The sequence below is a fragment of the Heteronotia binoei genome, chromosome 5, assembly GCF_032191835.1.
Source record: "Heteronotia binoei isolate CCM8104 ecotype False Entrance Well chromosome 5, APGP_CSIRO_Hbin_v1, whole genome shotgun sequence".
NCBI classification, from domain to species: domain Eukaryota; kingdom Metazoa; phylum Chordata; class Lepidosauria; order Squamata; family Gekkonidae; genus Heteronotia; species Heteronotia binoei.
In genome coordinates this window covers 41,001,897-41,025,563 of record NC_083227.1, presented here as the reverse complement: position 1 = coordinate 41,025,563, position 23,667 = coordinate 41,001,897, and the positions used below count along the sequence as shown (strand labels likewise).

Genomic DNA, 23,667 nt, shown 5'->3' with positions numbered 1-23,667 from the left:
CATATATCCTCGTTTCACATAAGCTTCGACAAGCTTCATGCAATCCAATTCTCACACTTCATACTCAGGCAGTCTATACACATGCTCCATTTCACTTCAATACAATGTGATGACTGGGGGCAGGAAGGAGCCTGCAGAAGCGGGGGAACCCCTCCTGGGATCTGGGGATTGGTAAGCCTAGGTGCACAGCAGTGCCTTTACATTACCAAATTTAAAGGATGTACTGCCAATCACAGTTCCCTCCACCATTCATCATATCAGCCACAAATACTGGTGGAACTTGAATTTCAACACCCCTGCTTTTTGTCAGTTATGTGGCACAATGCAGCAGTTTTCTTTCAAATTAATCCATCTTCCTGAACCTATGGCATGCACTCTGCCATTGAGCCATGCCCTCTACCCAGAATATGTGGTGGATCCTTCTCCTTGGGCGTAAGTCTGTCTGTGATTCTGAGCTCTAGTTATCTTCTTCTCAAAGTGAGAAGCATATTCCTAGAACAACAGGCAAGCTCTCCATCGTGTTGGACATAAAGTTTTCAAAAGCTGTTGACTTATCCAGTCAAAACCACCACTCTTCCTATTTCAAGACAGAATAATGAATAAGCTCCTGTTTTAAACTTGATTCTGGAGAAGGGCTGCATGTAGGGCATAAGTACCCCCCACCACACTCTCATGTTCCGTGGCTGGTTCTTCCCACTTCAAAAGTTAGAACTGTAGCTTTAGGGAAACTTTGTTTACCTTGGTTGAGTAGGAGTCGTATTTTTGAAATATGTGGCTGCAGTTTGTCTTCTGCAGCTCTTCTAAAACCTGGGAGGAACATCGAGAAAAAGTCAGACTCAAAAGAAAAAAATAATAATGTAAGGAGAATGAGCAAAGGCTGTATTGAAAACAAAGTACCAGATTGAGCTCAAAGTTCTGGTGTTAACCTTCAAAGCCCTAAATGGTCTGAGACCCATGTATCTTTGGGACCGCCTATCCTAGTTATACCCCGTGAAGAGCATTGTGCTTGGCAGATAAGAACTTTTCTTGGTCCAATTATCCTTGACCAAGGCCAGGGCCTGCTCCAACCTAGTGAACTCTGCCAAATATTATCTGGGCTCTGCAGGACCTAATGCAATTCTACAGGGCCTGTAAAGCAGAGATGTTTCACCAGGCATTTGGTTGGGGACAGCAATGGTTTCCATCTCTCCAGTGCTCCTGTCTCCTGCCCCCCCGCCTCTGCCGCCACAAGGCAATGACACAGTTGGTAGCTTAGAATCATCCTATTAGGTCATTTACTGTATTTTAATGGTAATTCTATTGTTTTAACTTATTTATTAAATTTAATTGATTGCCCCATCCCAGGCAATGCTGGGTTCTGGACAATTACAACAACTGGTAAATTAATACATGATTGTTTTTATTGATGTACACCCCTCTGTGCCCTGCTTTGCAGGAGACGGCGATTTAAAAATCTAATTTAATAAATACCGGTAAATAGTAAACAATAACAGAGAAAAATGGATCTAACACTCGACACTTCCCTTTGTTCCAGAACCCAATTCTTGATTTTTGGATTGCAGTGAGGCAAAGAAACTAACCAACTGATTGATTTCTAGAGCACCAGACAAAAGTGACACCTCTGGCTCTCACATGTTCTACCTGTCACACATGGTGGCTTGCCAAACTTAAATAAACCTGGGGTTTCTGTAACGATAGCAAAAAACCCCAGAAGAACTGCATAACCACCAATATTTCACAGATGCAAATAGGATCATCTTAGGAAATGTTAGTTTGTATGCAATAGGATAGAGTTGTAACTTTCTCATAGTAAGAATTACTGCCCAAATCTTCCTCCCCAGAGAGAAGGCATGATGGCTCAGTGAAAGAGAACAATCTTCGCCTGTGGGAAGTTCCCATGCTAGCCTGAGTACCTTGGAGGAAGGGTGACATGCAAAAATGACTGTGAATGGTGCAGCATATCTTATGTTGGCTTGATGGAGCTGGAGTCACTGACTTTGTTGTCTCTGAATAAAAGCTGGGCTCCTCATCCAGGCCAGAGCAGGGTTTTTTTGTATGTGTGTGTCTGTTGATATGCTGTGGTTTACAACATGACATATGGAAGGCAATAAAAGCATCAACAAGCTATAATGGGTATACTTATGCATGCTTGCACATCTTATCCATTTCACAATATGTTCTTCCCATCTATAAAGCCCTATCAGTTTTCCCTAAACCAGCCAGAGTTGATTTGGACCTCCTTCTTCAGTCTAGCAGCCCTGTGGCACAAAGTGGTAAAGCAGCGGTACTAAAGTACTGTGGTCTGAACTCTCTGCTCACGACCTGAATTTGATTCCAGCGGAAGCTGGATTCAGGTAGCCGGCCCAAGGTTGATTCAGCCTTCCATCCTTCCAAGGTCGGTAAAATGAGTACCCAGCTTGCCTGGGGGGAAAGTGTAAAAAACTGGGGAAGGCAATGGCAAACCACCCCGTAAAACGTCTGCCGTGAAAACGTTGTGAAAGCAATGTCACCCCAGAGTCGGAAACGACTGGTGCTTGCACAGGAGACCTTTCCTTTTTTCCCCCTTCAGTCTAGGCAGCTGCAACATTTACTCTCCTGTTCTCCCTCCCATGTCCATCTTATATTATCAGTGTTTCTTAACTCTTTAGCCAAAGACAGGGTCATCTATAATCTCTTAAAGACCAAATCTTATAATCCATCAGGATGTGGAAGCATTACATCAGTTTCTGATGTGCCTAGGGCTTGACACTATGGTGTTCCCAGCTTGGCTATCTGCTTCTGCAGCTCTGAGGAGGCCCAGCCCTGCAGTTGTACCAACTGCTGGCTTTGCTTCTGAAGCTGGAGGTAAGCCCCATGTCTTGCTCTCATCCTCACAGAGGGGTTGCTGCCCTGCCCTCCCACCCCACCTGGGCAGTGGTTGTAGTACAGCCCTTAGAGCTGCAATATGGCTCCAGCTCTACACAAATTCTTAAAGACCAAAGTTTACTCTCACTTTCAGACAAAACCGGATCTACATGCTTTTTGACAGGGGGGCAAAATTAAAAAATGACGCCCCCTTATGGGCCATTATGTCTTATGGTCCCATAGAATACAATGGACTCCACACCCTATTTGGCGCCTCCCCTCCCTCGGCGCCTGGGGCAAGCACCCCCCTAGATCCGTCCCTGCTTTCAGGAAACAGATAACATAAACTGGGATTATAAATCTAGATGGGAGAGGGAGAGGTTTGCCAATCTCCAGGTGGGACATGAAGATCTCCTGGAATTAGAACTGATTTCCAGATAACAGAGATCTGTCCCTCTTCAGAAAATCGCTGCTTTGAAGAGTGGACTCTATGGCATTATATCTGGTTTGCGGCTTCTCCCTAAACCCTGCCCTCATTTGACTCCGTTTTTCTCTGACAACATATTTTCTGGAATAGGCGTAATATAGAGTAAAAGAACATTATTATAACAGCCAATATGACATTAGCTCAGATGTGGAAACATCAAGCAACTCCAGAAAAATACAGCAATTGGGTAGTGTTTGGTTTGTAATGACTGAATCTGGTCTTTTATAAAAATCTGGAATCAGTACATTCCAGTGAACATAATGGAGAAGGAGGTACTGGAATGTCTTTAAAAATGTATTTAATCACTTGTTTTGAGATTATTTCCTGTGAATAATTTTGCAATGCTATATTCTCTACTATAATTATAATGGCTGAATCTACTTTAATGTAATTTTCTGTGCTCTTAAGGATTCTTAATATGGTGGATATAGTGTACACATTTATATTTATAAGACTGCTTTATTATATATCCATCTGTTGATAGTTCTTTTTAAAAACATTTTTTAAAAGGTCCAGACCTTTTTGATGGCATCACGAAATAACTGGTTAGCGGCTTTGCCTTCTTCTTCAGGCTTCAGATGATATCCCAAAATGCTGGGCTTCTCTCTCACTTCCCAGGCTCTCTTTCTGATGTTGTTGACAAAATACCAGGTGTTTGGGTTATACTGAATGAATTCAGACAGCTTCAGCCCAAATTTCTTTATATATTCATGGACGATCCTGAGTGGAGAAAGGAGGAAACCATGGGCCAAAGACAAAAGATTCGAATGATACAAAACTCTGATTCTTTGGTACCAAATTGTAAAGCTGAATTTTGAGTGTCACAGGACTATGAGGCAGATAAGGGGGAGCTTCTCTATCTCTCTCCCCCCACCCCGATAGTACAAGCACAGGCCACTCAAGTGGCAATGGTGTTTGATATCAGAAGGGCCGATCAAATACCCCTTGTTTGCAAAGGACTGACCAAATACCCCTTGTTTGCACTTCTGAGCTGAGCGACCTCTGTAGAATTGGCTTGTAGCACCATAGGAATTGCTCAGGTTGACTTTCTCAAGAGCCATTTTCACTTCCCTGTGTGTTCCTGGTTCACCCTCTGTACCACTTTGTCTCCCTGGGTTGCAGCGTACAAAGGTGTGCGTCTCAGTTTCCATTTGTGTTGCTATGGCAGAAATGCCCCTCGGCCTAGCCATGCAAAGACCCCTCCTGAAAAGCTAGCAGTAGGGACAGCAGAAATGGCAGATGGAGTTCTAATGCAAGATTACTGTATTCCATATCCAAACTATTTCTGCAGAATTTCCACAAATGGACATGCACAGAAATCACAAAGAAGCCTTCAAATGTGTGGGCTAGCTGGTGACCCTGAGATTTCAACCTGCTCCCCTGAGTCTGTCGAAGTGAGAGATCTGAAAGCTGTACTCATAGATTTATAGAGTTGGAAGGGACCTCCAGGGTCATCTAGTCCAACCCCCCTGCACAATGCAGGAAATTCAGAAATATCTTCTCCCCACCACACACACACACCTAGTGTCCTCTTTTCCATGCACAGAAGATGGCAACCCCCCCCCCCCCAACAACCTTCTAGGACTCCTGGCCAAACTGGCGTAGAGAAAAATTGCTGCCTGACGCCGAAGTAGCAATCAGCATTTCCCTGGGCATGTAAGAAAGGGCCAGGAGAGCTAAGCACTGATGCAGCCCTTCCTTCTGTCCTTTTCCATGATCTGTCTAAGTTCACAGAATCAGTATTAATAGCCATCTCCCCAACCCCACTGTCAATTCTCCCTGGCTCCTGAACAACACAGGCACCATGACCAATCATAACTTTTGGTCTCTTTCTCCTTGGCATATTTTAGTCCTTCCTTAAGAGTGCATAGTCTGGGTTGCCAAGTGCCAACTCAGGTTGTTAAATCCTTGGACTTTTGGAGAATGGAGCCTGCTAAGAGTGAGATTTAGGAAGGGAAGGGAGGGACTTCAGCACGGTATGATGTCATCAAGTCCACCTTCCAGAGCAGCCATGCTCTCCAAGGGAACTGATCTCTGTAGTCTGGAGGGCAGTTGTAATTCTGGCCCTCATCCTAGTGCATAGGCCAAATCACTGCCAAGAGAATAGATCTCTTCTGCACAGCCTTGGCAAGCAGTAACAGAAAGAGCAACAGAAGAAGAGCAAGAGAGGATTTATGACTGTTGATCAGATAAGCAACATGGCTACCTCATGTCTTACCTTTGCTCCTTTAGCAAACGCATGGCCCCCAGATTTGCATACCAGCCTTCCACCTGATTTCTATAGGTCTCCATTCGTCCTCCCACACGCCCACTGGCTTCAAGAACTGTTACCTGAAACCAAAGAAGAAAGTGTTTACTTCCTTGATGGCTCTTACTCTTGGGCACATTTGCATCATCTGGAGACAGTTGGGAAGGTCAGGTTTTGGCTGACAGCTTTGTTTGACTGCACTGGTTCTTTTCTCTCTTTGCCTTATTTCCCAGGGCCAGAGGTCCTCACAGTGCATCTTCAGCTCTCATTCCCTGTCCTTTCCTCATTCTTGGGCCTCCCCCTCACAAACAGGCACAGAAAATGAAGTGGTAAAGCTGTGATTGGCCTGTACCAAGTCAGCTGTGACTGAAAGCTCATTCCTACAACAACAATCCCTGCACACAGCAAAACTAGTTGTCAGGAACAAAGGTATATCCTATATGCTGTTTTATTTGTGTTGGGAACTTTTCAGACGGAGGAGCATTCAGCCCGGTCAACTCAATATGCTGTGTGAGGTGATACAGCTCAAATGTAGGACTCACACCACAGCAAAAACTAGCCATACTCTTTCCACCCTAATTCCTTACATTTCTCTAATAACATGTCCATTTCAGATGTTACAGAGAGGGAGCTTACCTATGATTGATTGGTTTAAACATTTATAAACTCCTAATATGTGTGTTCATCTAAGGTTACCAATTCAAGGTTGGGAAATTCCTGGAGATTTGGGGGGTGAGGAGACTGGGGAGAGGAAGGAACTCAGTGGGCTATAACGCCACAGAGTCCACTCTCCAAAGCAGCCATTTTTTTCAGGGGAACTGATCTGTAGTCTGGAGATAAGTTGTAATTCTTGGAGATCTCCAAGCCCCATCTGGAAGTTGGCTACCCTGATGTTCACCATGCTGTGTGACCAGGGCCAGAATGCATATTGACTATGTATGTACAGCTCTGGCATGTGCAAATGCAAACCTTGGAAAATCCACTGGTTATTTTACTCTTGCCAAAGCTGAATGTCCATGGCAAATGTGTATATGCATACTAAGGCAACCATGTTTAATGGGAAGATTGTGACTAGCACAGGCTGCTATCACACATGTAGTTGGCAAGCTCTCGGTATGCATGACTAACATGTGGAAAGCGAAGATGAGAAGACAAATGGTGCAAAGGAAAGAATGTTTAATGATTGTATAACCCCTATGTGTTTTGCATGCAGCTTCGTTGGGTGGAATCTATTGAAATAATATAAAAATATATTAAATACGTGAGTTCAAAAACAGTTAAAACATGTTGATAAAACGCAGGGCATTTTCATGGAGCATGTACAGAGTACAATTCACAATAAGTTATTTATGTTAAGACAACTGAACCAGCATTAACATCCATTACATATTACACAACCACATACAATGCTTCATTTAAATTGATTAAAGGATCCTACCGACCTTCCAGATTCATTTTGGATCCATTCCTGTTTGTACACTATAGCAGAGTGAGCTCTCTGGGCATGTCTTGGCTCATCTACATGATGGTCTGTTGGGAAATGTTCTCATTTAACCCTTTACAGTGCAGAGTTCCCAGTTTCCAAATCCATTCATCCTTAAACAATTTAAATGAGGAATTTGTCTTTCATCTGCTTATCAGCATCCATTGCCATCCACCTGCACATGTGAGGGAAGCTTATATGGGAGCAGATGGAGATGGAATGATTGGATGATGTCATCCATTGTTACTGCTGTTATGTATTGATGCTATTTTGTTGTTCTTTAATGATTAGTTGTGACATTTTAGTAGTCAGATTGTGTCATTTATTGCTTGTGTAGCCCACCCTCAGCCTGCTTGCAGGAGAGGGAAGGCTAAAAGCCCAATAAATAAATGAATAAAATTCTTTTGACTGTTGCTATTTTTCCATGAGAAAAGTGGCCACAAGTTCAGTCAGAGCCTTACTTTATGCCCTGCCTCTGCGAGTACATGGGCTGCACTGAGTCCTGCTATCCCTGCACCCACGATCAGTACATGCTTCCGGTACATTGGCTTCTCAAGTCCGTGCTTGGTTATCTCTAGGAATTCTTCATAATCTGGGTCTTCAAAGCATTTCACCAGTGGGCTTTCTTGGCCGTTGCAACTTAGAAGTGTGACCAGGAACCACAATGAGGAGAGCGCTGGGTCAAAAAAGCAGATACAAAAATTTAAACACAAAGAAATCGGTTTTAAGCATACATTTTCCTCATTGCCTGCTTCCTGAGGGTTCCTTCTTATCCATGCTCAGTTCAGCATTACAAAGAACAACAACAGCAAAACCTCTTCATGCAACGTGTAAGTGATGGGACTTGCCACTGTGATGGCCATTACCTTAATCAGCCTTTTAAAATGGGATTAAGCATACACATGGGGAATAGGTCTATCATTTCCTACTGGCCATGAGGGCCGAATGGAACTTCCACATTCACAGGCAGTCCACCTTTGGGGTTGCCAATATCCAGCCTGGCAGAAATACAAACACAACTCTCCGTGTGTACACATAATGTTTGCCCCTCAATGTATTAATAAACAATTTAACAACACAGAATGTTGGACAGGATAGGCCACTGGCCTGCTCCAACATGGCTTCTCTTATGTTCTTATGTATGTATGTCTTTTATGTTTTCTTCCTCTGTATGTATTATATTATTTCAACTCTATCACCTATAGAAAATTCAAAATTCTAATTACCAGTACAAAATGTCTCATCCATTGACACAACTATTACAACAATCTCATATACATAATAAGCCTTGATGTACAGTGCATCACACAGTCCAATATTCCTGCCAACTGATTTTATACAACTATACAGTCCATTTTGATCGAGCCTTCCTCAGGGGAATATCTTTTGAAAATTCATTTATTATTTTGAATATATGGTGAACTGCTGGCTTCCACCAGGTCGCCTCATTGTGATCTCTCAACACCATTCGATTACAAATTGAGTGAGTCAAGGTCTACAAATCAATGTAAAATTAACAGTAACCTGGTAAATATTTGGAAATAGGTTTTCCGGATAGGCATCTGAGCCTATTTTTGAATTCCAAATACCTGATTTCTGAATAATTACGGTATTATTCGGAAATATTCGGTAAATGTATTCCTCCCATAGAAAACAATGGGAAAAGGGAGAAGGCAGTCTGTGATTGACTTTCTCAACTTTTCCTGGACTTTTCCCACCTTTGGCTGGGGTGAGGGGAGGGGTGAGGGGGGGAAGAGATCTCTGACCAATCAGAGGCATGCTTTTCTGCAAATTGGAAATACATGGCTCTGCAGGACCCTTCAGGGCTTTTTTTTGTTGTGCAAAGTAGGGGGAAGGGAGAAACTGCAATTCTCCAATGGAATTGCATGTTTCCCCCCTCAAGCCAATCAGAGAACAGAACAGTTTATTTCCAAACTGTTCTGTTCTGTCCCTGGGCAGAGAGAGGGTATTGCCCCTGGACTCCATTGCTGTTCCTGCTGCCATAGAGAGACTGTGAGCTGGTGTTGAGCCTCTGCTGCTTTGGCACAGTGCTCTGCTGGTCTGCTCTCTGTGGCCTGGTGTGAATCCTGATCCTGGACCTAGACTTCAGCATCTGACTGGGTGAGATCCTTCCTTTTTCCCCTTATTGTGGGGAAGGGAATTGGGGAATTTTTATAAGTTGGTTTTTGTTTCTATATTTTAGAAAACCTTCTGTTCTGCTTTGGATAAGTGTCTGGGTGGTTTTGTGTTGTGGGCGTTGCTGGGGGGGATTGGGGGTGGCACTGGTCTGGCTGGGATTGTTTGTTTTAATCACTTCATAATTTTATTACATTGTCTAGTTTGTTAAGAGTTATTTTTGCTCTGCTCTGCTGTTTTGGGCCTCTGGTATGCTTTAGTTCCTTGGTAGCACAGGCCATTTTCCTGTGGGCTGAGTGTCTCCCTGGTCTGGTTGTTGTGCTTGTGGCTGGGTTTGGGGGTGGGGGATGGGGACCTGGTAACCCTTCCTGGGCTGCTGTGCTCTGCTGCTTTGGGCCTCAGGTAGCCTGCTCTGGCCCCTTGGCCAAGGCCACTGTTTCCTGCAGGCATCTGGGTGAGAAACCCGGAAGTGGCATGGTTGGTGCGCTTGGGCAACTCTCCCGGTGTTGTTTGGGGGTGGCCTGGAGAGCTGGCATCCTTAGATTGTGTGTTCTGTGGCAGGGGGGCTGGCATCTGGGTGAGAAACTCAGAAGCAGCATGTTTGGTGCACTTGGGCAACTCTCCCAGTGTTGTTTGGGGATGACCATGCCACAAAACACAGAACCATCTAAGGATGCCAGCTCTCCAGGGCAGCCCCAAACAACACTGGGAGAGTGAATATTTCCGAATTTATTACTGAATATTTCCGAATCCGGATATTACCAAATTTTTGTTGTTGTTGATAGCCCTAAAAGGAAGATTTGAGAGGGAAGGAGTGTGTGAAGTAAAAGAGTGACACCTTGGTCTTCATTGAAGAATTAAGCTGAAAACAATATGCTTATTATACAAATAAAGTTTTGTTTTATTTTGCATTAACCCAGAGTCCTATGATTTTAAAATATAGGAGTCTCATCCTTAGGGCCACGTAGTCCAATGAGGAAGCCTTAGAGCAGGGGTGTCAAACTCATGTGTTAGGAGGGCCGGATTTGACACAAGTGGATCTTTGTGGAGTCAGGCCATGAGTGTCATAAAATATAATGCCAGGAAGTAGAAATATAAACTTTATAATGGACACAAACACAATTAAAGATTTTTTTTAGACTTAAAATACAAATATTCTTAAAACTCTTCCAATAGCTTAAGTTGGAAACGTGGGGGTCTAGTGAAACTTGGCAATGCAGTTGTAAAAAATAAAACATCAAGAAAAAGCACAAGGCTCTGACTGTGGAAACAATGAAGTGGCATTGTAAGCTCCCCCCCCCCCCACTGTACTCAGATTGGCAACGCCTTTCCAGTATAATATCCCCTTTTGGCTGTAGGTTCCTACATTAGAGTACTCACTAGATTAGGTCCATTGCAAGGACACAACTCCAGGAAGCATGAGTTTCAGCTAGCTATAGGAAAGCTGAAAATATAACCATCTCTACTCCAATCAAAACCATTGCAGAATACAGATAAAACTGCAAGGAAAATGTGGAATGGATTTTAAAATCCACCCCACGTTTTCCTTGCACAGCCAGCAAAGAAAGGCAGGAAGAGAGACTCAGCCTGCAAGCTTCAAAGGGTGCTTCAAAGAGCCTTTGAAGCTCCCAGGCTGAAAGTGAAAGAAACTCAGCCTGGGAGCTTCAAAGGGAAAGGACAGGAGGTTGAGGAGGGGGAGAAAAAAGAGCCTGATGAAAGCCTTGGGCGGGCCGTATCTGCCCTACGGGCCAGGTGTTTGACACCCCTGCCTTAGAGCTTGTGCACAACTCAGTAAGGAACATTAAATAAAGTGTTTGGAATTATATTCCTGGTGGTAGCATTACATACTTTAAGAGGGAAGTTATGACACACCTGCTTCCTCCTTAACCCATGGACACAATCACCTAGATTTAGGCCGGTTCTCAAGATTATTTACCACAGATTAGTACTTTCCTAATATGTTTTGAGCTGCTTTTTGCTGAGCAGTGTTAATGAGGGTGAAAAGGCAAATTACCCCCAGAACCCTTTGGCTGGATCCAGATTGGCAGCCTGGAGCGGCAGCCTCCCATCCCAGAAGAAAGCTGGCAGAGGGGAAAGAGCCCCAGGTGTGCTCAGACAATGCATGGCCCATTGCCAGACAGGAGCGGTCACACTGCTCAAGTGAAGGGGAGGCGCTTCCTTGGCGCTCCCCAGCTGTTCAGACAGCCAGGAAAGGTGCCCTGGAAGCACTTTATCACTTTCTGAAGTGGCAGGACGGGCAAAGGACAAGGTAAGATCAGGAGCGAGGCAGGACCCAGATGCGTGCATTTGACTGCGCAATTTCAATCTGGCTGTAGGGCGTTCCTGAGGCAGCCCAAATCGGCTGTATGGACCCAGCCTTTGTGCATATTTATTGGAGAGATTTCATAATCCTGTATTAATCTTTTCTCCAAAATGAATTAAAGGTAACCCCTGTGCAAACACCAGTCATTTCTGACTCTGGGATGACATTGCTTTAACGTTTTCACGGCAGACTTTTTTACAGAGTGGTTTGCCATTGTCTTGTCCAGTCATTTACACTTTACCACCCCACCCCCCAAGCAAGCTGGGTACTCATTTTACTGACCTCAGAAGGATGGAAGGCTGAGTCAACCATGAGCCGGCTACCTGAAGCCAGCTTCCACCAGGATCAAACTCAGTCATGAGCAGAGTTTGGACTGCAGTACTGCAGCTTTACCACTCTGTGCCGTGGGGCTCTTCCAAAATGAATTAACCTGAAGCATTTCCGTAATCATTAAGGGCAGATTATGATAATCCTCCTATCCTTTAAAGCAGTGGTCCCCAACCTTTGCGGCACCGGGAACAGGCAGGGTGGGGGCACCGAATTTGGCCCCACCCTCCGCGACCACGCAACCTCGCTGCTTCACCCCCACCACCATGCAGCCTCGCCCCTGCCCCTGTGCAGCCTCACCGCCCCTCCCACAGCCTCTCCCCACCCCCTGCGGTGCCTCTATCATCCTCCATTTTTACGATTTTAAGGCTAGGGAAGGGGTGAAGTGCCACCTTCCCCGGCTCTTTAAAGGTCGACAACCCACACACACACCAATCGGCAGTGAAAACCTCCATAACAGCAGCGGGTGACCCGCTGAAGAAGCGGCGCCACTCTTGTCTCCTTCCCCCCCCCCCCACGCACAAGAAGGAAGTGGAGAGGAGACAAGGGCACCACCACTTCTTCAGCGGGTTGCTCACTGCTGCTATGGACGTTTTTGCTGCCAATCGGCGGGGGTGGTGGTGGTTGTCGGCCTTTAAAGAGCCAGAGAAGGCGGCGCTTCGCCCTTTCCCTGACCTTAAAATCATAAAAACAGAGGGTGCTGGAGGCGCTGCGAGGGGTGGCAGGGTGGCAAGGCTGCTCAGCATTGCGGGTGGGGCTGCCGACTGGTAGTGGTCCGTGGCCCGGGGATTGTGGACCACTGCTTTAAAGTGTTCTCTGGAAGAGAGATAAAAATGTCACTCTTTTTTAATCCTCCTGGTCTGACAAGAGAGAGGTTAAAACATATCTGGGGAACAAAGCAGCAGAGTGTTAATCTTTCCACAGAGACACACAGATGAGCGCCTGGGAGGGCTGGACAGTGGCTTTTGGCTGCTGTGGCTGTACCCTGGGGAAGGGGGGAGAAGGAAAGGCAAAAGCTGTTCTCAGAGTCCCATGTGGCTAGGGTTGCCAGCTCACCAGTAGGGGATGTGGGGAGTAGGGTTGCCAAATCCAGGTTGGGAAGCTCCTAGGACTTGAGGGTGGAGCCTGGGAAGGACAGGGACCTCAGTGGGGTACAATATAATGGAGTCCACCTGAAAAGCACTCATTTTCTCCAGGGGAACTGATCTCTGTCATCTGGACAGGAGTTGTAATTCTGGGGGATTCCCAGGCCCCACCTGGAGGCAGGCATCCCTACTTGGGCCAGAGGGTAGACTGCCTCACCTAGAGCAGAAGTTCATCCCACAGTAGAATTGTGTTTCAAATGCTACTAAAATCCGTTTGAAGAACAAGATTTTGTTTTTAGAACAGCAGCATATCTGGTTTTAACAACAACAAAAAATTAATGGTGGGTCAGTGCCTGCTTCACCTATGTTCAGAATTCCAGCATCCACAAAATAGCCAGGCTGTTTCTTTATCAGAGTGTGAAACCCTTTTTCACCTTCTGTTTTCCCAGATTCTGAGAGACGCGCATCCCTTCTATTGACCAAATGCTGCTAGACTTTAGGAACCAGAGAGATCCCTCTACCCCCTGTGGTCCAAGGACTTCCTGCAGAACCAAATAGCTCTGCTGGATCAGAACCAAAGTCTGCCACCTGGTTTCCTAGCCAAATGAAAAGCCCACAAACAAGGCAGGAAGTCAAAAAGCAGTCTTCTTCTGTTCCTCCCCACAATCTCATGTTCAGAGACATAGTGCCTCTAATTGATGAGAGTTCTGTTTGCTGTTATGGCCAATCAGAAACCTACTCTAAGCCACTAGCTCTCTCCACATCCTGCAGTAATGAATGCCATAGATCTATAATGCTACCTTGGGGGTGGTAGAAAATACCGTCAAATCACAGTCAACATACGTTGATCCTCTGGGGTTTTCAAGGCAAGAGATGTTCAGAGGTGGTTTGCCATTGCCTGCCTCTGCATAGACCCTGGTATTCCTTGGTGGTCTCTCATCCAAATTCTAACCAGGGCTGACCCTGCTTAGTAGTCGGGATCAGATGAGAATGGGCTAGCCTGGGCTATCCAGGTCAGGGCTAAAGTTACCTTACAAGCAATCATTTGATCAGTCCATTTTGCTCAACACCATCAAACTCTGAATGTCAGCATGTTTCTCTCAGGCAAAACAAGGAGTTTCCCAGTCCCTGTTCCCTAAAACACTCAAGCAGAGATTGATTGCAAGCCAGCATTGTGTGTCTGCTTGGAAAGAACCACCACAGGCAGTCTGAGAGCCAGGGCTGAGCGAAACACCTGTGTGGAAGAGCCAAAATGTTATTGCCACAGAAGCTTTTGTGGATGAGGGCCCAATTCTTCATATGCTGTGAATGGATCCTCATTATGAAGTTATTTAATGTAGGAATTTTCAGAGGGAAAAGAAGGGTGACGGCCACAAAATGTAGGAAATACACAGTGATGTATAATTACATAAATTTCAGCTCTAACCTGGAAAAAATACAGAAACCATTCACTAATTCCGCTAAGCTAGTTAACATTTATAACAGCTGGGGGGGGGGGTCATAAATTTCGTTCAGATAATTGCAGTTACAGAGAGACAATATTCACGTACACATGAAGCTGACTTCTGCTGAATCAGACCATCGGTCCATCAACATATTGTTTACTCAGACTGGCAGCAGCTCTCCAGGGTCTCAGAAAGAGATCTTTCACATCCCCTACTAACTGATCCTTTTAGCTGAAGATGCTGGGGATTGAACCTAGGACCTTCTGCATATTAAGCAGATGCTCTGCCATTGAGCCACACCCTCCCAATACCGTAGAGTCCACCCTCCAATGAAGAAGAAGAAGAAGATATTGGATTTATATCCCGCCCTCCACTCCGAAGAGTCTCATAGCGGCTCACAATCTCCTTTACCTTCCTCCCTTACAACAAACACCCTGTGAGGTGGGTGGGGCTGGAGAGGGCTCTCACAGCAGCTGCCCTTTCAAGGACAACTTCTGCCAGAGCTATGGCTGACCCAAGGCCATATTGGATTTAAATCCTGCCTATACTCTGAATCAGAGACTCAGAGTGGTCACAATATCCTTTATCTCACCCCCCCCCCACAACAGACACCTAGGTTGGGCTGAGAGAGCTCTTACAGCAGCTGCCCTTTCAAGAACAACTCCCATAAGAGCTACGGCTGACCCAAGGCCATTCCAGCAGCTGCAAGTGGAGGAGTGGGGAATCAAACCTGGTTCTCCCAGATAAGAGTCCACACACTTAGCCACTACACCAAACTGGCTCCAATACAACCATTTTCTCTAAGGGAAATAATCTATGTATACTGGAGATCACTTGCAATGCTGGGAGATCTCAGGCCCCACCTGGAGGTTGACAGCCCTTCTCATCTAGGTGAGGCAGTGGTGGAGCTAGTGTCAGCGGATGATCCTCTAACAGCTCTGGCTGCTGGCTCCTGCCCTCTCTGGTCACAGTAAGTCTCTATGTAAAAATGGTCTACAAGAATTTACAATTTTGTACATATGGAGTTAGATGTCACTACACTCCAGCATCAGATGCAGTGGACTGGACATTGCCCCTGTTTTGGCTCCTCTGTAATAGTCAAGGCCGATCAGGGCAAAGTAGCATTCACCAACAATAAATTCTTCAAAAGCAGTGAATGAATGTGCAAGCAAGCAGGCCTGATGGCAGTAAGCCAACATCTGGTAGATGGTTGTCCTTGACCTGAGAATTGCACTGAATGAATTGATCCTTCATGCTTCCTATCCAAGAGTGGCAGATACAATTCAAGAACATCAGCTTCTCCTTGGAAAAGATCTGCGTTGCAAAATCCATCAGGCATTCACAAGCACAGATATCATCAAAACTGACTAAAGGTAGTGAAATCATGCCAAGGACCTTAAGCAAGTTGCTTGTTTAGGTTGTTGTAATCTTGGATTGAGCTATTAATCTCACCATATATCATTACTATTTTACATGTTTTCTCCACCCTGTTTTTTTGTTCCTTGATGTTTAGGTGCGACTGACAGCCAAAAACATGCTGTATCAGACTGGGCTGCATCTTCAGCTGCACCCTGGCCTGGAAAGGGAGATTCTAGCAGGAATTATTCATTCATTAGCTACATTCAGACCAGACTGCAATAATTTATGAGCCTCTATTGCACAGTGGTTGTTGGACTAGGAAGGGGTAGGAAACCTGTGTTCAAAGTTATTTATTTGGTTGTTTGTGAATATTATAAAAATGTGATTTTATTACATATGTTTTAATTTGTTAGCTGCTTTGGTGTCTGTAAGGGCAGAAAGGTGGGGTATGCATTTTGTTAATTTTGCTATTTATTCATTTATTTTACTATGCTATTCATAGTCCACCTTTCTCACTTTTACGCCATAGGTGCCCACCTGTTAATTCCCTAACCTCTTTTGAGGGCATTTTGGCTTACACTTAATAAGCAATGCAGTATGATTTCAGAAGTCTGAAAGGACATCACTTTTAAAGATGACATATTAAACTGTGGAAGACCAGTGTGGAGACACATTTTAAATGGTGGTCAAGTAGGCTAGGCAGAATGTGCCATGACTGCAAAAATAAAGAGTAAGTGACCTTGGAATTAGAACTGACTAATCTGAATCAACCAGTGCCAGCTGCAGATAAAAGATATTAAGAAGTTGGTTTTACAGGAAAATTCCAGGCTTAAAATCTAGTTATGCCTGCTTATCTGGGGGACTATAAATTGAATGAAATAAATAAACAAATGTATTTGGGACAATAACCACCCTGCTACTGAAATTCTGCTTTTGCTGTGTCCTGCAATCGTACAATAAAGACTTAAACAGCTTTGGAAATTACTTTAAGCATCTTTTTTCAACAACACAATGCAAGAAATGGTATGACGTAAGTCAAAATATAGTGAGAGCAAGATGAAAAAACATACAGCAACAGATAATATAGTAAAGTCTGTGCCGTGACTGGATAGCCCAGACTAGTTTGATCTTGTGAGATCTCAGCGCTGCGTAATACTTGGATGGGACACCACTGAGGAAGTCCCAGGTTGCTATACAGAGGCAGGCAATGGCAGACCATCTCTGTCTCTTGCCTTGAAAACTCTACAAAGGGGTGTCAAACTCATTTGTTATGAGAGCCAGATCTGACATAAATGAGACCTTGTTGAGCCAGGCCATGTTGGGCCAGGCTATATGTGTACCTATTTAAGATTAGGTAGTAGAGATATAAACTTTATAAAGGACACAGACAAACACAATTAAAGATTTTTTTAAAAAAAACTTAAAACATGCTTAAAACATTAGTACTTGGTTTTAAAGGTGCTTTCTTTGTACTTCTCCTATGGGATCCAGGGAACTGGGCAAAGGAAGCCCTGTCTCTTTCCTTCCTTCCCCAGTGGACCAGAAGGGGGAGGAGCCTAAACCAATAGAAGGAAGAGAGGCTTGGCTGAGTAGCTCTGCTGTGCAATTGAGAGAGCCTGGCAAAGTAAGCTCTGCTTCCCTCCCTTCCTCCCCAAGGGATAAGCCTCAGCCAATGGAGAAAATAGAAGCTTTGCTCTATAGCTCCTGTGTGACTGAGCAAGCCTGACAAAGCAAGCTGTTACACAGAAGGAAGCAGATGACAACCAGTTTCTTGGAGGCCTGATAAGAGCTCCCTGGGGGCCTGATTCGGCCCCCAGGCAGTATGTTTGACACCCCCGCTCTACAGGTGGCCATAAGTCATCTACAACTTTGTGGCACTTTCTCTATGTTAAAGCTGCCTTATTGTAGACCAGTGCAGATAATCCATTTGTGTGGACTCACTGCCCCTTGACCTCTTCATCAACACTGAGTCATCTTCATGGTGTGACTATGTGGAAGAAGTGCCTGTGCATAACCCCCTCCCCCATGATCAGTGAAGCTGCTTTCCAAACATATTTGCATTCCTCCATGCATTTGCACTGTGGAATCAATTGAGCAATCATTTTGAGATGATGGCCAGGGCCAGTGTGCTCATGTTCATTCTTCTTCCCTGCAAAGTGAATCAACATGTGCATGGGTCATCTGCACAGGGCCACTGTCATGATCTGTGAAGGACTGGGAGACAAGGTCTAGGAAGGCCTGGGCCTAAAGACCAGTGTGGGAGTAGAAAGCAGACACAGCCTACAATCCCCATAATGCTTGGCACCCGCTGTAACCAATCAGTGTCCAGAGATTGTGTGAGGGGATTGATACATAATTTTGTGGGCTGTGGAACTTTGTTCTTTGCTCTGGCAGAGTTAGGGTGGGAGGATGGTCTGTGGCTGAGAGAAGGCTCCCTCACTCAGAAGGTAGAGTGAGTCACGGGCAGTCGGTCTGGGGAAAAGGGCTGTGGGCCCAGACGACTAACAGGCTTGGGGAAGTACAGGTAGCTGCATTAGGGTTTATTTTCATTTTCCTTTATACACTGTTATATCTATTAAGCACCTTGCCTTGTTTAAATACCCATCCCTGCATTAATAAACCTTTATATTTTTAGTGTTCTCTGCCTGGTCATCACGTCCGGGTTTTTTTTTCTCGGCTTAAAGGGGCATTTTGGTTGGGCTTGGGAGGGTACTCTGGGCTTTCCCAAAAGACCATCAATCCAGAGTGGTGGCAGTGTTAGGCAGCAACCCACAGAGTCCATGACAGCCACTGACTCAGACCATAGTCTGTCTATTCTGACTGGTGACAGCTCTCCAGAACTTCAGGGGGAGGTCTGTTACATCATAAGTTACCTGATATTTTAAGTGGACATGGGAGGGATTGAACCTGGGACCTTCTGTGTGAAAAGCAGATGCTCTACCACTGAGCCACACCCATTCATCTATGAGTATCCTTGACAAGCCATTCTTTCTTAATCTAAATCTATTGCTGTAAAGCTCAAATGGAAGATGGGAGATCTGTGTTGTGAACTCCTCAGATGAAGAGTGGGATACAGTTGTGATGGATGGATGGAGATAATGTGGTTTATGTGGGGCTGCCTTTGAAGAGAATCTAGAAATTGGGTGATGCAAAATATGGTGGTTGATTGCTAACCAGGGCAAACCAGGGCAAACCAGATGACACATCTGCCAATCTTAAACCATTGGCTGCTGGATTATTCCTGGGACCAATTTAAAGTGCTGCTTTTGACCTATAAGCCCTAAGTGGTCAGTGTCCAGGATGCTTAAAGAACTGTCTATTTCTATACAAGATTATTTACACATTAAGCTCTGTCTCTTAAATTGACCCAGATTCTTTGGGCAGAACTGAATTAAAGAGTAAATTAAACTACGTTTTCTTATAGGAGTCAATCTTGAAACCAACAGCTTGAAAAGAACATGGGCTGTCATCCCAAATAGCAGCCTATGGTTGAGGTCCTACTCGCTCCTTGTGTTGACCCTCACTATATCTTGATGTCAGAACAATGCTGACATTCATATGCAGATTTGAAATGCAGCCTTAAAATGGTATAAATGGGGGACGACGAGGCTATGCAGGGGGGGGGGGAGATGAGGCTGCGTGGGGGGGGTAGTTGCGCGACCCACTTGGAAACAGGCCACGGACCAGGGGTTGGGGACCCCTGCCATAGGTTAACCATCACTGTCCTAGGATAACATCTTTTCCAGTCAAATATTCCCACATGCTGGGCAGATATGCCATATACTAAGATAACACAAATGTTTCCTGCACGAAACTTACATTATAGGATGCAGAATCTCAAAAAGGGGAAGCACTACATACCTCAAGATTATGCACACTCTCCCTCCACATGGGGTTTGCCACCTAGCTCTGCCTTTTCCTTAGCTTAGCACATTTGCACAAGTGCTGTCTGATCTGCAAGGATCAATTTGTTTGAAACTTGCTGGGGCACACCCTTAGGCAGATTAGCTTTGACACATGGACCTGAGTCAGCCTGCTGGTAAATTTCCTCAGACAAGCCTCATTGAACAGTCTAGGAATTTTGCAAGAGCAGCTTGACTTTCAGTACAAACGTGTCTTCGAACTGGTACAAATTCCCCATTGAGATGACTTCCTCATAGGCTTTGCCTAGAGCAAAGGTGAAATTAAACACACAACCAAAAGTTAGCATCATTGCAGAACTTTGGTTTGATACTTTGATGTTCAGAGATTGTTTTTAAAATCCAAACTGTCATTAAAAATGGCAGTTTTCAGAAACTGATGAGAGAATATTCTAACATTCACTTTTCTCCACCAACAGGACTTCAAAGGGAGACTTCCAGCATGAAACTGATGAATTAGATCCTAGCCGGATCAAGGTTAACTCAGCCTTCCATCTTTTCAAGCTCAGTAAAATGAGTACCCAGCTTGCTGGGGGGATAGTGTAGTGTAGATGACTGGGGAAGGCAATGGCAAACCACCCCATTAAAAGTCTGCTGTGAAAACGTTGTGATGCGATGTCACCCCAGAGTCGGAAATGACTGGTGTTTGCACAGGGGACTATCTTTACTTTTTAAATTTGAGACAGGCAGGGAAGGTGGCATGGTATAGCCTGAACCTGTCATCTCTCAGAAGCGAACCACTTGGATGGGAGACCGCCAAAGAAGGCTCAGCAGATGAAGGAAATGGTGAACCACCTCTACTTCTTACTTGTCTTGAAAGCCCATTGCTGGAATAAATATATTGTGACTTGATGATGCTTAGGTACATACAGTTTGATTACCATCTCTGAGAATTGAACACGATCTGGAGCTCCTTAGTTATTGCAGGTCTTAAGTAGCATAGCAAAGCAAGGGAACTTGCAATGACTGCTAGTGTGAGTGGTCATTGTCTCTTTCTTGTTTACATTTGAAATTTACACAATCACATCACTTCTTGTGCTTCCTGTATTTCATGGACCTTTCACTCTTCTTTTTACAGCATTTCCCACAACATATGTCTGACAAAGTGAAGCTCCAGCCCACAAAATGTTATGCCAGAAGTCTTCAGAGTGCTACAAGACCCCTCCTTACATCTTAAGTTATACTGATTTAAGTTAATTGTGTTAAGCATCAATTTGCCAGTTGTACACCTTCTTAATGCCACTAAATCCAACAACATCTACAGTAGGGAATGTTGATAAAAAAAAAAATAAGATGAAGATATTCAGATTAAGAGGATTTTTTTGAGACTAGGACTGTTCACCAATTAAATATTTATCTTTGTTTAAACAGTAAGCATCTTCCTATTAAAAGAAATGTGACCATTTAATAAACCAGCTCTACCATTCATTGTCAGAAGAATTTTGATATTTTATTTGTCCTTATCAGTTACAGTAATGCATCCATGTGTCCTCAAACAAGAAGAGTGAATCTCAATCCCATTGGTTAAAAATTGGATTCCAGTTATTAACAAGAATAATAAATAAAACTGACATCCATTAATACCTTCTTCCAACTAAAGAGAATGCCAAAGGACTTCCAGTGCTGAACTGAATCCAGCAGTTTCTTCCCCCTCTTCCCAGGACTGAACAAGGACCTGGATTTCCTCAGCTATTATAAGTATGAACTAGTTTGAACTATAATAAACTATAAATGATTCTTGGGAATAGTCTCTGCATGGGAATGATTCTTGGAAATGCTACTTTCCCTGATACCATCTAAATTTCAAATAATTACATCTTGCCCTGTCTTTCCTATATTTCATGGACCTTTGAGCTCCATTTATTTTTTCCATTACTCATATGCTTATGCTTGCCTAGACAAGATCCATGCAACATATATCTGACAAAGTGGGCTGCAGCTCACCAAAACTGATGCTGAAATACATTTTGTTAATCTTTTCAGGTACCACAAAACTTCTGGTTATTTTTGCTGCAACAGATTAACATGGCTGCCACTCTGAAATGAAGTTCTAGCTGAGAATCACTCCCCTGCAAGTGACAGTAACAATAGCAACACTTCATGTAGCACATAATACAGAGCACAGAGAGACAGATCTTGTCCTACAACTTCAATTTTAAAATTTGAACAAAGGATGCACAGGCCTTGGTGGTTATTTGTAAAAAGAAAAACGAACAAAAAAACTCCAAAAGCAAAAGCCAAAAACAATTAAAATGCAGCTATTTCTAAAGAGCAAGTAGAGTGAAATAGAACATTTGAATTGTATGTTTAAGATGAAAAGCAATTAGCAGTTCTGGTGATGTTTTCTTTGGCACAATATTACTTACAGAAGATACCCATTTGTCTTCACCCTTGGGATTCTGGACAGTGGAGTTTGACGGTGGTGAGTTCTTTGCAAAAATATGCTTTCCAGATGCTTTTATAATAGTGCAAAGGAAGAGGGTAGATCACGGAAGTGCCTGCTCCTACTCTTCCTTCTTCTATTATAATTAATTATTATGCAAATAAAGAGAATTCTCCCTGACAACTGGCTGTGCTGGTTGTATCACATCACCTGTGCATGAAGATGCTACATGACCAGCATACCTATTAGGATATTTTTATACCACCCTTCCTCCAATGAGCTCAGAGCTGTGCACATGTTTATTTCTCCTCATTGGATCCTCACTACAGCCCTTGTATGATATGTTGAGAGAGAAGTTGGTGAAGGTCACCTGGCAAGTTTCTTGATAAATGTCTTCCAGATATCTATTAGGGTTGCCAAGTCCAATTGAAGAAGTATCTGGGGGCTTTGGGGGTGGAGCCAGGAGACTTTGCGGTGGAGCCAGGAGCAAGGAATTTGGTAACTCTTGGGGTTCAAATAGATGCAATGAAGATCATGCAATGCATTCTGCCCAGGAAATGCAAATTACAGATTTACACAGCCTTAGTTTGCCTTTGGGTTGTATAAAGAAGTGAGGGGAAGTTAAGTATTCTAAACTGATCTTTCTTTGTTTTTAAAGGTGGACAACAATGTTCCCTTTAAGCTGCAGAGTTCTGTGAACAAAAATTCTACTTTGTGAGCTAGTGGCATTAAAGTTTTGAGCTACTGCATAAATTAGTGTGTTCTGGGATCATTCTTCTTGAGCTAAGACAAAAATGTGTGAGCTGGAGGCTAAAAATCTGTGAGCTAGTTCACACTAACTCAGCTTAGAGGGAACACTGGTGGACAAGTGTTTTTGGAAAACATAGTTTATCTCAGTAGTTTGCCTTAGAGTTGCCCCCCCTTCCCACAAGGGAAGTCCCACACTGCTGACAACTGCTCTCTGACAGCAATAAGCATATAAGAACAACCCTGCCGGATCAGATCAGTGGTTCATCAAGTTCAGCATCCTGTCTCACACAGTAGCTAACCAGTTCCTCTGGAGATCCAATAACAGGGCATAGAGGCTGATATTGCCTGCTAGATTGGTGTTCAGAGGTCTATTGCCTCTGAATGTGGAGGTTCCCTTGAATCACCATGGCTAGTTGCTACTGATAGATTCTGTCTAATTCCCTTTAAAAGCTGTCTATATTTGTGGTCACTGCATCTACTGGCAGCGAATTCCACATTTTACTCATTCTCTATGTAAAGAAATATTTCCTTTTTGTTCATCCTGAACCTACTGCCCATCAACTTCATTGGGTATCTTCAAGTTCTAGTATTTTGGGAGAGGAAGATAAAAAATTATTTGTTAACTCTCTCCACTCCATGCATTATTTTATAAACCTCTATCATGTCCCTCGTTAGTAGTCTCTTCAAAACTGAAAAGTCCCAGACTGTTCGACATTTCTTCATAGGAAAAGTGCTCCATGCCTCTAATGTGTGTTGCCCTTTTCTGTACTTTTTCCAACTCTGCGAAGTTCTTTTCAAGACTTAGTGACCAGAACTATACACAATATTCCAAATGAGGCTGCACCATTGATCTATATAGGGACATTATAATATTGAT

At 44.0% G+C, this 23,667-nt stretch overlaps 1 protein-coding gene and 1 non-coding gene across 2 annotated transcripts in view; both read right to left on the bottom strand.

Annotated features, from left to right (window-relative positions):
- LOC132572348 (L-amino-acid oxidase-like) overlaps nt 1–22,110 on the bottom strand; it is a 28,647-nt gene extending 6,537 nt beyond the window's left edge. The window contains exons 1-5 of the mRNA XM_060239269.1: nt 22,024–22,110; nt 7,524–7,738; nt 5,550–5,662; nt 3,850–4,051; nt 739–807 (exon numbers count right to left, since the gene is read on the bottom strand). Of these exons, the coding sequence (XP_060095252.1) occupies nt 739–807; nt 3,850–4,051; nt 5,550–5,662; nt 7,524–7,738; nt 22,024–22,036 (612 nt within the window). The 5' untranslated portion in view covers nt 22,037–22,110. The remainder of the gene's footprint in view (nt 1–738; nt 808–3,849; nt 4,052–5,549; nt 5,663–7,523; nt 7,739–22,023) is intronic.
- TRNAI-AAU (transfer RNA isoleucine (anticodon AAU)) lies at nt 14,611–14,682 on the bottom strand. The gene has a single exon. It is a non-coding gene; the product is annotated as a tRNA-Ile (tRNA).
- Nucleotides 22,111–23,667: the final 1,557 nt, after the last annotated feature.